The sequence below is a fragment of the Notothenia rossii genome (assembly GCF_949606895.1).
Source record: "Notothenia rossii genome assembly, chromosome: 5".
In the NCBI taxonomy this organism is placed as follows: Eukaryota; Metazoa; Chordata; class Actinopteri; order Perciformes; family Nototheniidae; genus Notothenia; species Notothenia rossii.
In genome coordinates, this window is record NC_136903.1 from 4,977,726 (window position 1) to 4,995,271 (window position 17,546).

General features: G+C 39.5%; 3 protein-coding genes across 3 annotated transcripts in view; 1 reads left to right on the top strand and 2 right to left on the bottom strand.

Annotated features, from left to right (window-relative positions):
* deaf1 (DEAF1 transcription factor) overlaps nt 1–329 on the bottom strand; it is a gene marked incomplete at its 3' end in the record, with an annotated part of 14,863 nt that extends 14,534 nt beyond the window's left edge. The window contains exon 1 of the mRNA XM_079684567.1: nt 1–329. This exon is cut by the window's left edge and continues 152 nt beyond it. Coding sequence (XP_079540693.1) covers nt 1–35 — 35 coding nt within the window. The 5' untranslated portion in view covers nt 36–329.
* Nucleotides 330–2,826: 2,497 nt separating this feature from the next.
* Nucleotides 2,827–7,650, bottom strand: bet1l (Bet1 golgi vesicular membrane trafficking protein-like). The gene is made up of 4 exons (XM_079679869.1): nt 7,552–7,650; nt 6,442–6,527; nt 5,570–5,626; nt 2,827–4,590 (listed from the first exon to the last, which is right to left on the bottom strand). The coding sequence occupies exons 1-4, from the start codon at nt 7,631–7,633 to the stop codon at nt 4,423–4,425; spliced, it is 393 nt and encodes a 130-aa protein (XP_079535995.1). The 5' UTR covers nt 7,634–7,650; the 3' UTR covers nt 2,827–4,422.
* Nucleotides 7,651–9,748: 2,098 nt separating this feature from the next.
* Nucleotides 9,749–17,546, top strand: part of LOC307038424 (plasma membrane calcium-transporting ATPase 1-like) — a 39,655-nt gene continuing 31,857 nt past the window's right edge. Inside the window, exons 1-2 of the mRNA XM_079679804.1 lie at nt 9,749–10,054; nt 12,214–12,507. Coding sequence (XP_079535930.1) covers nt 12,312–12,507 — 196 coding nt within the window. The 5' untranslated portion in view covers nt 9,749–10,054; nt 12,214–12,311. The remainder of the gene's footprint in view (nt 10,055–12,213; nt 12,508–17,546) is intronic.

Genomic DNA, 17,546 nt, shown 5'->3' on the forward strand with positions numbered 1-17,546 from the left:
CCGAGCGCCTTCGTGGCCGAGTCGGCTTCGTCCATTTGTTCCTCTCGAGACGACGAGAGCCGAATGAGACCGAGCAGTAAGGAGAGTTTGGACCGAGTGCAGCCGAACCGGATAACCACCGCAAACACGGAGCCCGGTCACCGACAGAGGCTGGAAATAACCCGGAATGGTGAGAGAAACGTGGAGGAATCGGGAGAGCTAATCCGAAAGAGAGGGCGCCCGCTCCACAGTTTGTTTGTATCAAGTCATCGAGCAAAGAGATGCTCCGGAAACTGCCGAGAAAACACGAGTCAATACGAAGTGACCCAGTGGCCAAAGAGCACATTACATTAAATTACATGACTGTTATTTGAAAGCTTTCCCCCAGTATTTACAGATTTTCTTCATTGAATTTTTTTTTTAATACAACACTTTTACAATTATCTAAACACCTTAATTTCTGAGTGACCACTGATGTCTTGGAATAATTGTTCAATAAAGTTGGAAAGAAAACTGATCATTTTTATTACTTCTGCATTAAACAAGCTATTTATGAATGTCTGACAGTGGTTGCAAATGGTAGCAGAAACTTGGAAGTGTTTTCATTATTGTTATTAATTTGATAAAAAAATGTGTTATCGTTCTATCTAATGTGCTGATGTGAAACCCCAGTTTACATATGTGTTTTTATATGAATACACCATGGGGAAACACTTCTCATTTACTTCTGAAAATAAGTAGTTAATAGCAAAAATATTAAATGATTTGCTCAAATTAAATTACCCTGTGTAAACAATGTGAACTGACTTCCGCTTGCCAATTCATATTATAAAATGTGTTATTTATTTGCAACCAAGGCGGTGGAAGAAGTATTCAGGTCCTTCAAATTTTAAGACATAGGCGTCCTTTATACTGGGGATACTGGGGACATGTCCACATCACTTTTGGAAATGGCAATTTTTTTCCCCACCTAACCCTAACCAAAAAAAAACATTAGGATAATTTGTTAAATGCAGCGTAGCATAGTTAATACACTCGTCGTCAAAAGATATATATGGTAAGGGTATGAGGGGGTCCTTTAATGCAGTAGTGGTTTCTTAAATCTGAAAAAAGTGTCCCCACCAAGTGACGCCCATAATGTTTTTGGCCCAATCTGTAAATAAGTCAAATACAAGTGAAAGTCCTGCATTTAAATCAGGAAAATGTGTGCATAGAATGCCCCTTGTGATTTCTACACTAATATATATTCAACCTGTTTTTGTTATTTTATTATAATATCATTTCATCATTGTTATTACTTATTAATACATGTAAAAGCTATTTACACACTTATCCACATGTCTGTAGAGTATAGCAACCTCTAAATCAGTGGTCGCCAACCAGTCGATCGCGATCGACCGGTCGATCGCGAGTGTGGTGCGGGTAGATCGCGGACCGTTAAAAAAGAAAGTAACAAAAGAAAGAAAAAGAAAATTAAAATAATAATGTTTGAAAAATATGTTTTTAGATGTAAACATATCATCCACCACCCCGTTACCAGGTGCCACTTGATTGACGTATATTTGAGACACCTCAATAATATAATACATTAACCATGCTTTACGTGAACCTCATCATGACACAAGAGACAACGGCAGGACTGTAATTTCCCGTGTTCAGTGAACGCAACGGAAGCAAGACACCAGACCAATCAGAGAGTTGCATGGAAATACACGTGTGCTTGTGTCATTCAAGCTGGCTCTGTGTGTGTGTGTGGCAATAGCGCATTTAGTGTGATAGAGAGAGAGAGAGAGGGAGAGAGGGAGAGAGGGAGAGAGAGAGGGAGAGAAGGAGAGAGAGTGGGAGAGAGGGAGAGAGAGGGAACGGTGCTAGCGGGGATCGTGATGTTAGCATCTGGTTAGCTAGCTGCACCAACGGACATAAAGAGCTGTTTCCACAACAAGCTGGAGGAGAGTCCTCTCCTGTCAGACTGAGGGGCTCAAGTGAGCTAAAGGACTCTCTGAGTGTTTAGAACGGTTTTGTCACAAATTATTCAAAATACTATTTCCGCGGCACACCTTCATATGATCATTATAGTTATACAAACAGTAAGAGAATAAATGAAAAACAGGTATGAAATAGCCTACTATATGGCAGTAAAACAAGAATACAGTTTAAAAGGGAGTGATTTGTAAAATATCCATAAAGAAAAAGAAAATCTGTTTACAGTTCTGTTTTTATATGGGTGCTTAGAGAGGTATCCATAGATCTCTTCATGTTGCTCTCAAAGTGCACCAGATTGATGCTTTCAACTTCAATATTTAAAAAAATATCTTCCCGGGGGAGCATCCCCCCGGACCCCCCTAGAGTAGTTGAGGACCCCCCTAGAGGAGGTGAGGTCCGCCCCCCAATAGCACTTTACCCCCTATATGCCGTGAGCTGATTATGGAGCCTTCATTGTAACAGTAATTCAGATGCAATTAGCCTATATAAAAGGCCTCAAATTGGAAGCATTGTCTGGGCCGTCTTTTTCACTCAATTCTGCAATAGGTAGATCTCGCCTTTCACCTAGGCCGAGGTCGGTGATCTTGGGCTTAAAAAGGTTGGTGACCACTGCTCTAAATCATAGAATGATATACTTTTATAAAAAATATTTACAAGGAAAAACCACAAAATCCTCACATTTGAGTTTCTGGACCCATTAAATGTTTGGGATTTTACATTCCAACACCCAGTTTCAGATTTTCTTGTATGTATATTGTTAGGTGCAGAAGTTCGTGTTTTGTACATGGAAAAATTCCCTTAATCTGTAATGTGCAATGTTTCCCTCTGAAATGTGTAGTAGTATGAAGTAGCATGAGAAGGTAATCAAAGTAAAATCTTTACAATGTCACAGCCAAACTATGACTATAAAAATAGAAATAAACCCTTCTTCATTTAAGACTTTGTCCCATATGCACACAACGTAAATACATCAGGTACAAAGGTCCAAATTAATATACCCAATAAGTAACTAAACAAATACATTTATTGCAATGTCATCTGTGCAGACCGCTGGAATGAAAACACATTCAATCTCCTCTAGACAAAATGTGTATCATTGGACAAAACATCCAGTAAACGTTTAACAGAACATCGCCCAAAATGTACTATTAATGAAAATATGGAAACCGTTACCGCCAGCACAGACAAAGCTTAAAACTGCAACAGGAAACATTGATGTTTAAAGGTTTGTTAAAAAAAATATAGACCAGTATGTATGAAAATGTTAATGATTATATACATTGTTGAACACAGGATAAGTTGTCCACCACAGTTTTCCCAAGAGTCCAAGTCGTTGTTTTTAGTTGTTTGGCCAGTCCCAACCTGAACAATATTCACTTTAAAAATTGGATTTAAAATAGAGAAAAGCGTCTAATTAGGGGTTCAAATCTGCTCTTTTTTTTTGTGCCATCTTTGGATTCATGTACCTTAAGAGTTAAAGAAGAAAATAGTGGCCGAAATTGTTTTAGTGCAGTTCTTAGCATTTGGTAAGTGTTTGCTTCATATTTATTTACATCACAGTTGATTGACAGTCCTTCAAGACATGACATCATCGCCTTGTGATTTAGAGATCAGCAAAAAACAAAGATGGCGGTGTCACTTCCTGTTCTCCCCAGACGCTGTGTCTCTATTCCTCCCTCTATACAATTAAATATCAATTGTCATGAAATTTTTTTTATCTGTTTGATAGAAAACATCTTTAAAAATCATATTTTTGTATTGACAAGAAATTCATGCCAACGTCCATAAAACTTGGAATAATGTCACCTTTACCAAGAAAAGCACAATGTTTTCCAGACATTTAATAAATGTTCCCCCATAACCTTTCTGTTTATGTCTCATCACCAAAATCACATTTTCTTTTGCAGCTTCTTTAACTTTTTAGTCTTCAATTCTCTGCACTTTTTTATATAAGTTTGTAAACATATTAGAACATGTGCAGTTTGAACACACTCGCTACAACCCCAAACGTGCGTCCAATTATTTCTTGTATTCTGGAGGTGAGACTCTTCGCAGCAAGTTGGTCATGATTGACAGGTTAATCAGCCTATCACAGAGCTGCATTCAGGCTCCACCATTCCATTGCCCATATAAGGACTTCTTGAGTACAGCAGGAAGGGAGAAGGGTAAAGTTTAAAAGCCCCAATCAGTCCAATCATGTTTCTTTTAATTGTTTCCAGTGTCTTTGGCATGACCGCGCCCATATAAGGACTTCAGGTACAGTTGAAAAGCCACCTTTAGTCCAATCATGTTACTTTTAATTGACTCCCCTGCTGAGCATTTTGACACCCGCCAACGATTCAACAGAAACGTCCACTTCCTGTTTGTCTTTTTTCTCACTTTGGTGCAGAATAAAAAGTATTTTCAGATATGAGTTTTTCTTCTCAGCTCCTGTCTGATGGTGGGGTTCCCCCCCCCCCGTCAGCGCTGGATCCTGGAGATCATGTAGTAGAGGATGAAGAAGGCGAGCACCAGGCCCCCGGAGACGTAGCAGAGGATGCGCCGGTTGTCTCTGCCGGACCGCACCATGGTGGAGAAACGCTTCACGCTGCCGCTCAGCAGCCCCGTCGCACTCAGGAAGTTTGAGTCCTGGAAGGGTGGAGGACAAGAGGAAGGGAAGGGATCAAGGAAGGGACTCTTATTAAGCATGCAGCATATATTATTGTCAGATTAAAACCACCAGACTAAAAGACAGTTTCACCCCACAGGCCATAAGACTGTTAAACACTTTTGAAAGAACATCCATAACATTCATCTGTTTGCAACTTATATCAATATTCCAATTACTTATATATACAGACTATTCTGCACTATTTCTATTATATTATATTATATTTTATTACTTGCACTATTATCTGTGTTATTGTGTTGCACTGTGGGAGGAGCCTGTGACCTGAGATTTTAATAATAAATAAATAAAAGCCTTGAATCTTGATTGCTGCATTTGTTTTTTGATGGAACATTGTTGAACAGCAACTTGAAGTTAGAGTTGGAGTAAATGCAATCTGAGGCTTAAATGTTACAATTTTCCTTTATGTTTTATAAAGCCTATAGTTAGGGCAGGTTTCAGGCTTCCCCAGAACATCCTCTTGGGTCATATTATTTTGATTTGATTGTTTTTTGTTTGTATTTTCATTTCATTTTGTTTTAATCTCTTGTATTTTAAATTCTATCTTGTAATATTATTATATATTTCTGACATTGTGAATCATGTTTGTTGATCTGTAAAACCCTCTTAGACAAATGTGTGTTGGGATATTGGGCTATATAAATAAAATAAAATAATATATATATATTTATTTATTAAGGTTACAACTTATTTTCTTATGTTGTTTATGTCTGCTCCCCCATACACCAAAGTCAATGCCTTGTAAGTGTAAAGGTACCTGTGGATAAACTTGATTCTGATTCTGATAAACTTAGGAGTAAATGTCGTCCTATATTTGATTCAACCAACTATTATTTTTACTCAATTTTAGCTCGATGACATGACAAACAAACAAACAAACAAACAAACAAACAAACAAAGCCCACATGTTTATCAGTCTTACAGACAGGATGGACTCACCATGCCGTCCAGATACTCGTTCTGATCTTCAGCCTCTCGGTCGATGTCATACGCCAGCTGACAGATCCAGAGACAGGACAGAAGACACAGTTCAAGCACTTGTATTTATATTGTCTATTGTTTTGTATTGACCTATATTGCCTTTGCAAGGTGTGAGTGTCAAACCTCAGACTGAGGATCGGACATACAATCAAAATATATGTCATAAGAAAGTTGCTCAAATCAAAGCCACTTACTATTAATGTATGGACTTAAATATTATATGGAATATATATTATGGAACATTTTTCATTTTCCCTCAAAGTCCCAAAACATGTGTATTATTCTCATTTCTTCTACTTGAATAAGTGCATTCAAACTATTAGACGGACGATAGCTGGTTTTATAGAATAAATAAGTGTGAATATATAATGATATATTATTTATAGTCATATACCAGCTTTTATCTATTCTAAGGTGAAATGGAAATGTTCCCATGTTCAATTGTAAATACTTAAAGCTAATGTTATAAAAAGAAACCTTTGGGAGGGCCAGTCTCTTTTCTTAATGTGCATAATGTTATGTAAATGTATCTGCAGTAGCACTTGTACTGTTGAATGATGAATGTGACACTTATGCTATTCAATATTACACATTTAATAAAATAAAGAAAGCATATTTCGAAAAAAGAACTATAAAGAGTGGAGGGTCTGGAACAGAAATACAAAAATCTGCCTCTGAGTTAAGACGAGTACGTTGTCTATGTTCACGTCAACTTCTATCTATGTTGTTTTCTATGAATACGGGGACTCATCAGTCACTTAAAACACATCAACAAACGCCTCAGAAATGATTAAACTTGACTGTAATGAGAAGAACTGGTGGGGACTCACAGATTTCAGTCTGGACACTTTGCTAGCGAGGTTATCAGTCAGGCGCTTGTTTTCAGTGTCCAGCATGTCGTCCACAGAGTCATGACCTGCAGACACGAGAGGAGAATAGTTAAGAAATGTGCCTATGTACGCTAGAAAGACATAATCCTATGTATGACAACATTTCCATTTGATATCAAGTGAAACTGTAAGAAAAATGAACAAGCCGATTTAAAAATTACTCTGAGTATCCCATTGCAGCATCCATATGATATGTTACATCAGGGGTGTCAAACCCTCCATTTGATTTCAGTGGTTACATACAACCACATTTGATCTCAGTGGGCCGGACCAGTAAAATCACAGCAGCATAATCACCTACAAATAACAACAACCCCAAATTGATCCCTTTGATTTAGTGCAACAACATTATGAATAAACCAGACATCCTTACGAAAAATAATTGTAGTTTCAACTGTTTTATGCCTAAGTGTACCACTTACACATGCATTACAACGTACAGATCCAAGTGTATCTACAAAAACACGTAGTACCCGGTATCTGGAGTTGAACAATATAGTATTTTACTTTATGATCAAAACAACTTCAAGATCTAAAAATTATTTTACATTCATTTCCACATATGTGTAGTAATCCTGACATAGCATCATACAAAGTGCTAATACCTGTACTTTTACTTGCGTAACATTTTGAATGCAGGACTTTTACCTGTAACAGAGTATTCCTACACTCTGGTACTTCTACTTTTACTCAAGTACAAGATCTAAGTACTCCTCCCACCTCTGGTACAAAGTAGCCTAACATGGAAATACTCCGGTAAAGTACAAGTACCTCAACATTGTACTTAAATACAGTACTTGAGTACATTTATTTAGTTACTCTCCACCACTGCTTGAAGTCTCAAACAGCTGATAACGTTAGTTAGCCTGTTAGCTTAGCTTCAGTATTTGGCTGTAAAAGTGAAATAAAACTCGAGACACTAAACACTCTTCCGGTCTGACTCGTCCTTTAGGTTAAACACCCCATCATTCATCTGTAACATGAACCCCGTCCTGCTGTAGAAGGTTAAAGACTGAATATTTAGAAGTGAGGACGTGTCAAAAACAATACCTCTATTCCAGTCCGCCATGTTGATGAGTGACGTCACGATCAGCTGTTCTGCAGGTTTAGATGACGCAGATGACGTGGCCATGACCGCGCCTCCCGGAAGTGAACTGCCGTTTGTTTTTGTTTTTATACAAACAACATGGCTTTCAGATTCAATGAAAAGAAAAGACAGAATGGTGACACAATTAACAGCATTTTGATTTTTCTTTAACTTAAAGGGCTTAAAAAAAGTAATTCATTGTGAAATACATCAAATATAGTCTGCTTTTATGAATTTGAATTTATGAATATCTGCCCCTCTCTTTGATGTTTACTAGCACTTCCTGTCAGAGTCTTTCTGAAAGATTCATCTCTGTTTTCACAATCGACCCCCCCCCAAAAAAAAATCTGTTCTAACCATCGGGTTTATAGATCAAGGTGGCCAGTGTGTGCAGCGAGTTGACTATAAGTGACCACTGGGTGGCACACACACACACACACACACACACACACACACACACACACACACACACACACACACACACACACACACACACACACACACACACACGCACGCACGCACACACACACACACACACACACACACACACACACACACACACACACACACACACACACACACACATACAGAATAGTAAGCTGGTCCCAGCAGGCCAACTTGCCCAGTGGCTATTGACTAAACCAGTTCACCCAATGTATTCTTTATGAAATGATTATATCTATTTGTGCTGAAACTGTTTTGTTTACCGTCAGACCTGAATTGTTACATGCTATTGTTGATTAAACAACGGAAATCCAGTCATGGTTTTGGGTCAGCTTGGGTCTCCATTTTTTCCATGTGCGTCTTTAAAGTTTTAAGGCAGGGGTCAAAGTTCGGTGTGATCACACTACCGTGCAAAAGTGAAACAGGGATAGCAACCTGTGTGTGTGTGTGTGTGTGTGTGTGTGTGTGTGTGTGTGTGTGTGTGTGTGTGTGTGTGTGTGTGTGTGTGTGTGTGTGTGTGTGTGTGTGTGTGTGTGTGTGTGTGTGTGTGTGTGTGTGTGTGTGTGTGATGTGTGTGTGTTCAGTTAATCCTCCTGTGTCTCTATGTGCCGTAATCCACCTGTGTGTGCGTGTGTGTGACGGTCACGTGTGTGTTTGTGTGCCACCTGACATCAGACAGCATCACTGCTGCTCAGAGTGGGGGAAGGGAAGTGTCCAAGAGTTGTGCGTGTGTGCGTGTGTGCGTGTGTGTACAGGATCGATATTCCATTAAGAGGGTTGCTAGGCTGTGTCTTGCTGGTAGCTAGGGATGCCAACTAGTTGCTTGAGGGTGTTCCACTTGTTGCCCAGCTTGTTGTGCTCTCTGTCATTACGTCTTTCCTCAAGTCTGTTCGGACGAGTTGTAAAGAGGCAACTATACGGTTTCCCCCGTGGGAAATCATTTCAGAAAACATATGTCCGCTAGTCAACAGCAAGAGACTTTTTGGTCATGTTTGACTCGTGCCTTGAATTGCACATGACATATTGATTAATTTAAAATGTGACTTTCTAAGTGAAGAAACTCACAGTGAGTGGTATTAAAGGCTAACATTGATTTGATATGAAACTGCTCAGAAAACAGTTACAAAATTCCAGCCATAGCTTCACCAACACAGAACGTCCTGATATAACTATTGCAAGTCGTGAGTGTTTCTTTATTTTAAAAGTATTTTCACAGTCTTACACGTCAGAAGTTATGTTACAAATGAACTTTTGCAAAATAAGGTCCCATTGAGTCTCTAAAACTCCAATGGGAGCCAGAACATTTAGCTATCAAGCCCCTCTTCGGTTGGACTGGTTTCCAGTTTGTGTTCGGGCGGCAGACACCCTTAAGAGTGGGCTTAACACTTTCCTTTTAAATAAAGCTTATAGCCCCTAGTTAGGCTGCTCAACTGTCAGAGGTTTCTTCCATTTTAACGGGGTTTCTTTGGGAGTTTGTCCATATCTGATGTGAGGGTAAGGACAGAAGGTGTATAATGTAAAATGTGTTATATTTTGATTGATGTGTGTGTGTGTGTGTGTGTGTGTGTGTGTGTGTGTGTGTGTGTGTGTGTGTGTGTGTGTGTGTGTGTGTGTGTGTGTGTGTGTGTGTGTGTGTGTGTGTGTGTGTGTGTGTGTGTGTGTGTGTGTGGACGTAGTGTGTTCTGCTCAGCAGGAGGAGCTGCAGCCACAGTCTCTCTGGAGCTCACTGAAGCCACAGATTGTCTAATTAGATTAAGCGAGGCTTTCCTCAGATAATCATTTAGCCAGCTCCGGTGTTTTTCCTCCGATGGAGCGCTGCTTGTGGCTGTGAGCTCGCTGAAGGTCATACCGAATTTCTGAACAAAAAAAGGCTGATTTTGGGAGTACAATTTGTGGTCCTGGAGGATCAGTGGTCGGGTTATGGGCTGTTTCTGGAGCTGTGAGTGTGACGCTGCTCAGAGTAATCAGACGGCCACTAATACCTGCTGCTGCTGCTAACAGGAGGCGATGAGGGAAGTTTCTGTAAGTAACGCTCTTCTTCTCCGCAGAACTGAAGAAATGAAGGGACAATAGTGTCTATATCAGAGAGGATTATAGCTGACAGGTGTATGTTTCCTCATTGTGTATGACCGGTTGTTAAGTCTATTCAACTGTTGATTACAGGTATAGCTTGCGTGCTGCTGGGATGACTAGCTTGTTATTAACTAATCAAAAGAGAATTAAAAACCCATAAATGATCCCGTTGCATCCTTTCTAATGTAACCCTTCAAAGTGTTTCTGTATCCAGGGGGTAAGGGTCATTTCACCGGTTGACTCCATGTGTAAAATTGGTGTAATAACAGCGTAATTACCGTGTTATATGGGTGAAATATTGGTGTTACATGGGTGTAATATGGGTCTAATAACAGTGTAATTACTGTGTAATATTGGTGTTACATGGGTGTAATTTGGGTCTGATAGCAGTGTAATATCGGTGTAATAACAGTGTAGTAATAACAATGTAATGTTGCTGTTACAAGGGTATACAAACAGAGTAGTAGGGCGGTATTACGGGTGTAATAATGGTGTAACAGGGGTAAAATAGGAGTGTATTAATGTGTAATATTGGGGTAATAACAGTATCATATTGGTGTAATGTTAAAAAAATGAGTAACTTGACTGGAGGTTGGATTCAGTAAAGAAGCTTTGTGCAGCGAGAAAGAGCAAATACTATCCTCCAGTTTTCCCAGTTGATCTGTGTTCAGCCTGCTCACCTCGCTGCAGGTCTTTTCTTGAACAGGCTGCTTCTCTCTCGCTCAGATTAAGCCTTGGCTGACTGATTGACACAGATTACAGTTGAAGCACAGAGGTCACAACCTTTGAGGAACAGATATAAAGGCTTTCCGTTCACACATCAGCAGGCCAACACACTCTACACTCAGAGTCTGTTCGTTGTGCATCAACAATTAGGTTTTTAGCTGATTTAAACTATATGAGTCTAAAAACAATGTTATATCAGCGTAAAAACAGTGTAATATAGGTGTAACGGCCCGTCGACACTACAGGCATCAACAAATCTTGAAGCTGGGCGTGTCTGAAGCTTGGCAATTTTTTGCGACCAACAACCAATCACATGAATCTCCCGCCCCCGACATACAAAGCAATAGCAATGTTAAAACGAAGTAAACTGGATATAAAATCCCCAAACAGGCGAAAACCTACCAGTTTCACCCACTGTCTCTGCCACCTCCCTCCATGCCTGGTTCCTCCGGTTTGTATCCCGGTAAATAGTTCTGGTCGTAAAGAACCGGGTGATTTGCTACCGTAATTTCTCATTTGGAATATGAGGAAATTAACTGCGGTCTGGCTATCCCAGCTTGCACGCGGTTTGATTGGCTAGCGCTTGCACTGGCGGGATTTGCATAAACAGGATTTGATTGGCTGATGCCAAGCATCGAGCCTCAAAAGTTGAACATAGTTCAACTTTTGATGCCGATAGATGCTCGTGATGCTTGCAAAGCCATGCCATGCTCCCCACAATGCAGTTCGGCGAAGATTAAAAATCTTCTACGTCACCCCATTCAAGTAAATGGGCGAAGGGTTGAAAGCATTTTTCGATGCCTGTAGTGTAGATGGGCCGTAACACGGGTATAATATGGGTGTGGTGTCATAATGGTGTACCATGGGTGTAATAACAGTGTTATATGGGTGTTATAAGAGTGTAACTTGGATGAAGCATGGATATAATAATGGTGCAATATGGGTGTATTAACAGAGTTACAACGGAGCACAATACTCTACACTCAGTCTGTTCGTTGTGAATCAACAATTAAGTAATTAACAGATTTATTTTAACTACTTCTGCAGCCGGTTAGTAACCCTTAAATTGTTTCTATATCCTGTGAAGCTCATGCAACCCTTGTATATGGTTATCATTTAAATTAAGAGCACACAGTTCCCCGTTATGTATTTTATTTTCCTAAGCAGTTCTTATTTTACTTGAAATGATCTAAGATGATGATTAGAGTGTAAACCCCACTTTATCAGAAACCAATGTAAGGAAATAACTTTGGTGTCATGCGACCAGTCCTACTGTTGAGGCCAATGAGGCACCTTTCTGTGGTGATACTTCTGTATTTGTTTTACTGTTCTGTTTTATCACAAGATGTTTGAAAGGACCTCTTCTGTCTCTCCCTCTGCAGGCACAGAGTCCCTGTCAGGCCAGATCTGCACCTCAGGCTGAATACTGAGTCTGTGTTATTTATTGGGAGGCCTCTGAAGAGTCCCAGAGGAAGCAGACATGGCCACCAACTCTTTTCGGGGGTCCAAACATGGGCGGCGTGGCGAGACAAACCACGAGGCGGAGTTCAGCTGCTCTTTGCAGGAGTTGCGCTCCGTCATGGAGCTGAGAGGAGAGGAGTCTCTCACCAGGATCAAGGAGAGCTACGGAGACGTGAACGGACTGTGTGCCAGACTGAGGACGTCACCTATCGATGGTAAATATGCATCTGTGGTTCTTTTCTTTTAAAGGTCCGTATTATACTGTTTTACATCAATATATTATAGGTCTCAGATAGATACAATACATGTCTCTGAAGTGTTTGGCTCCAAACACCAAACAGATCATTGAAGCATCGATTTGGAGCTACAGGGTATTTCATGAAGTAAGACTGAAGCATTATTTATTGCACCAGTCAATCAAGTTGTTTTTCAGGGATTCTAATGTTATGTTAAAGGTCCCCTGGTATACTGTTTTTCATCAATATATTATAGGTCTCAGATATATCCAGAGCCTGTCTCTGATTGGCTGAAACACCAAACAGATCGTTGCAGCATTACCCATAATCCCCTCTGTTTCAGCCCTGTTTCCAAAGTGCTGATTCTCTGTCTGTTACTTTAGATGAAAATAAGGAGCCCCTCCCCACGCCCCTCTGAGAGAGATTTGGTTAACAAGAACTCAATGGTGCTCTAGGAGGAGATTCAGGTGATAAGGGGGGGGGGGGGGGGGGGGGGTTACCTTGGTTGGTGATTGGCTAATGGTTACACAAGACAAAACATTCGTTATGACATCAAAAAGTGGCCAAAATCTGATTAGCTCATTTTCCGACAGGTTTTTATAGAAATGGATCAAAAAGAGAGAGAATCTTTGTTCCTGAAACTTTCAGAGTCTCTTTCCACAGAGGGGACACATGTTGATGTAGAAGAGACATGAAGAAGAGGGGACACATGTTGATGTAGAAGAGACATGAAGAAGAGGGGACACATGTTGATGTAGAAGAGACATGAAGAAGAGGGGACACATGTTGATGTAGAAGAGACATGAAGAAGAGGGGAAACATGTTGATGTAGAAGAGACGTGAAGAAGAGGGGACACATGTTGATGTAGAAGAGACATGAAGAAGAGGGGACACATGTTGATGTAGAAGAGACACGGAGAAGAAGGGACACATGTTGATGTAGAAGAGACATGAAGAAGAGGGGACACATGTTGATGTAGAAGAGACACGGAGAAGAAGGGACACATGTTGATGTAGAAGAGACATGGAGAAGAGGGGACACATGTTGATGTAGAAGAGACATGAAGAAGTGGATTTTGCATGATAGTTGTCCTTTCAGTTATGACGCGTAAGGTTTTCTTTTGTTAAACCTTCAATGTATTCAGTTAACTAGGGGAGGTATTGCCCCAAATGATATTGCAAGTTGTTGGTGTTAAATTGGTGTGTATTGAGAATGGGAACCATGGTGCATTCTGGGCCGTCGCGGTCATCTTTGGAGGATAGCATCCATAGCAACAGCAGCAGTCAATATATATAGGCGTTTACCGTTCAGCTGTCAGCGGTTTTGAATCCGAAATGAATAAAGTATGCGCGAAATATAAATGCCCGTACAAAGCCGAGCTCTAAGCAAAAAACGAGGAGAATTATTTAGGGGAAAAAAGTGAATTAGTGACATCATGAATTAAGAGAAGAACGAACAGATTGCTGTTACTTATGTCAAGTTTACAAACGGGACCTTCAGATCTACAGGTTTATTGAGAACTCCATATCTAATGTTATGCTAACTCTTGCTAGCATAACATTTCCACCAACATGTATCAGTGGTGGAAGAAGTATTCAGTGCATTACAGTTAATTAAGTAAATACAAAAGTATGAGCAAGGAACCAAATCTAAATGCAATCAATATCCAGGGTGGTCCTTTTTTAGAATAATATATATTATATCACTGGATTATAAATAGTGATGCATTAATGTGTGTATCATTTACATTTTGAAGTTTGTAAAGGATGAGATAACTTTTTAGACGATTACATTTTTTTGTCAATAACAGGAACCTGCAAAAGTAACAAGACGCTAATCAGGTCAAGTATAGGGAGTAACAAGTTCAATATCTGCCTTCAAAATGTAATGAAGAAGAAGTATGAAGTAGCACGATGGAAATTCTCAAGTAAAGTAACTCAAAAATGTACTCAAATACTCATATATTGTACTTGAGTAAAAGTAGAAGTACTCAGATCTTGAACTTGAGTAAAAGTAGAAGTACTCAGATCTTGAACTTGAGTAAAAGTAGAAGTACTCAGATCTTGAACTTGAGTAAAAGTAGAAGTACTCAGATCTTGTACTTGAGTAAAAGTAGAAGTACTCAGATCTTGTACTTAAGTAAAAGTAGAAGTACTCAGATCTTGTTCTTGAGTAAAAGTAGAAGTACTCAGATCTTGTACTTGAGTAAAAGTAGAAGTACTCAGATCTTGTCCTTGAGTAAAAGTAGAAGTACCAGAGTGTAGGAATACTCTGTTACAGTAAAAGTCCTGCATTCAAAATGTTCCTCAAGTAAAAATAGAAAAGTATTCTCATCAAAATATAGTGAAAGTAGCCACAGTAAAAGTAGTCATTGTGCAGATTGGTCCATCTCAGAATAATAGATATGATATGTTTTATAATGATTGATCATGAAAGTGTTCTCAAAGCTGGTAAAGGTGCAGCTAGTTTGAATGACTTTGTATACTGCAGGGTAGCTTGTGGATTTACTCCAGGTGGAACTAAAGTCTCATTTAACACTTGATTATATTTCACATCATTCATCCACATCTGTGAAGTAACTAAAGGTATTTAATACATGTAGTGGAGGAGAAGTACAAAGTAGCCTAACATGTAAATACTAATGTAAATTACAAGTGCTGATACTTAAGTACAGTCCTTAGTTACTTTACCCCACTGGTTAGCATGTTTGTTTTTCTTCCATTTACATCCCTCGCGGGGCAACACACACACACACACACACACACACACACACACACACACACACACACACACACACACACACACACACACACACACACACACACACACACACACACACACACACACACACACACACACACACACACACACACACACACACACACACACAGGGGTCGCAGTAGTATGACGGACTCCCTGAGGTCAGTCTGGCTCAAAGGACCGTTGACTCTTTGGGGTCAGAGTCTCTACGACCTGCAGCCTCTGCTAACCCTGAGAGGTGGGAGAAGTGTTCAGATGCTTTTCTAGAGTAAAAGTACCAACACATTATTGTCAAAATGCTTCATAACAAGTATAAATCCTGCACTGAAAAAACGGAACATTGACTTTAATTAAATGTATTATGTCAACAAATATCACATAACTGTATTAGGTTAGTTGAAACAATATTATGTTGAACTTCATGTTTTATATTTAAACTTCTCTAATACAATTATGTGTAATGAAATAGGGGATTTTGCACAATAGGTGACCTTTGAGTACAGTACTTGAGTAAATGTACTTAGTTATCTCCCACCTCTGCTCTGTTGTCTCTCATCTTCAGGACCATGAGACAAACAAAGTATTTTCCCGTCTGTAAATAATGAATTTAAATTAAGCTCATTGGAATAGAGGATTCTCTGGAGCAAGCACACTATGATGTATCTTGCTGTTTCTCAGAACCTCAGTCGGTGTTAGTAATGTTGTATAACGTCTGAAAAGGCTTCAAGTCAACAGGACGTTGACATTTAACTCTTGTTGTTGCTGTGAGTCTTTAATGAGGGACGCACCGATCATTTAATCAATGAGTTATGATTGGTATTGATTCTGATAGGGACCTCATTAAGCAGACCAGGTGGGGAGCCTGTGTGGTGTGGGGAGGCCAGACTCATTAAAGTGCATTAACATACTTTATTACATACATTTCACTAGATCGATATATAAACACCATAATTGAATTGTTTCGTCACACAACAGCAATATTATATCACAACACAAAGGGTTAAGTATGCCTCTTTAACAAGCTTAGGCGAAAGAAGCCTGTAGTTAAATAGTGACTGTTTGGTGCTTTTTTTTATGTGGATGTTTCTCTGTTATTGTTGCAAAAGGAACATTTGAAATGTCAACAAATAGATTAACCCTTAAATGGTTTCAGTATTCTGGGGTATACATGTATTTGACAGACTGTGTCCCTGTGAAAAATGTGTCTTATATATAATAGTGTAACATCGGTGTAATAATGGTTTAATATGGACAACCGACACTGGACTTGATGTATGAATATATCAGATATATTTGAGTTACAGCGTTATTTATGAACTATGTTTGTTTGGACAACAAACACCTTTTTTAGTGAATGATTGATGTCACTCCCTGGGGAGGGCGAGGCTTTAAAAGGATGAGAAAACGTATTAGGGTTGGATGGCAGAAGGCCTGCAGTTTTCCGATCACAGTATTTGGCGCATTATTCAATAGTAGATCACATGACTCGGCACATTGTTTGAAATGTTTCTACGCATTATTTAGAGTGTTATTCTTGTCACCTTATTTTTGATGATTGCCTGATGACAGTAGGGATATTTGCATTTGGGATATTTGTTTTTTCTAGAAAGTCAACCAGAGGTTATGTAATGATAATGTGCCGCCTGAAGGGTGTTATGTTTTCCATAATGACCGCCTCACTGCCCAATATCCAGATACTAAATAAACTAATGACATACCTCCCAATATCAATTGAAAATGATTTTATGCACTTGAAAATGATCGTGTTAAGAATGATCTTCAGCTAAGCATGAAATAGTCTGTTCAACCGCGTACCGGTGGCTGAACTGTGACAACAACGTAATTTGAAATGAAAGGCAGGTTCTGATCGAGGTGTTTTCTGTACATGTCGAAGTCTGTTCATTTGATTTCTCTGACATCCAATGCTCTGTCTTTAACCTCTGTCCTTCTCCCCCTTGATCCTCCTTAGCAACGGTCATTATTTTGCTTAGCAGCAGTGTGTTATCAAGTATTAACATCCTCTGAGATATCCAAATTGACAAATCAGAATCGAGTATTCAACTAAGCTGTGTAATAATATTTAAAACGGAATTAAACACCATGTCTATGCGCACTTTTTGGCAATGTGAGTCAGACACGGTCACCTCATGTGGCTTTGGAAAGTTTAAAACCCAGGATTAGCCTATTCACAGAGTGTCTCGTGCCGACCTACAGACAGCCAGAGATGGCAAAAGTACACACATCCTTTACTCAATTA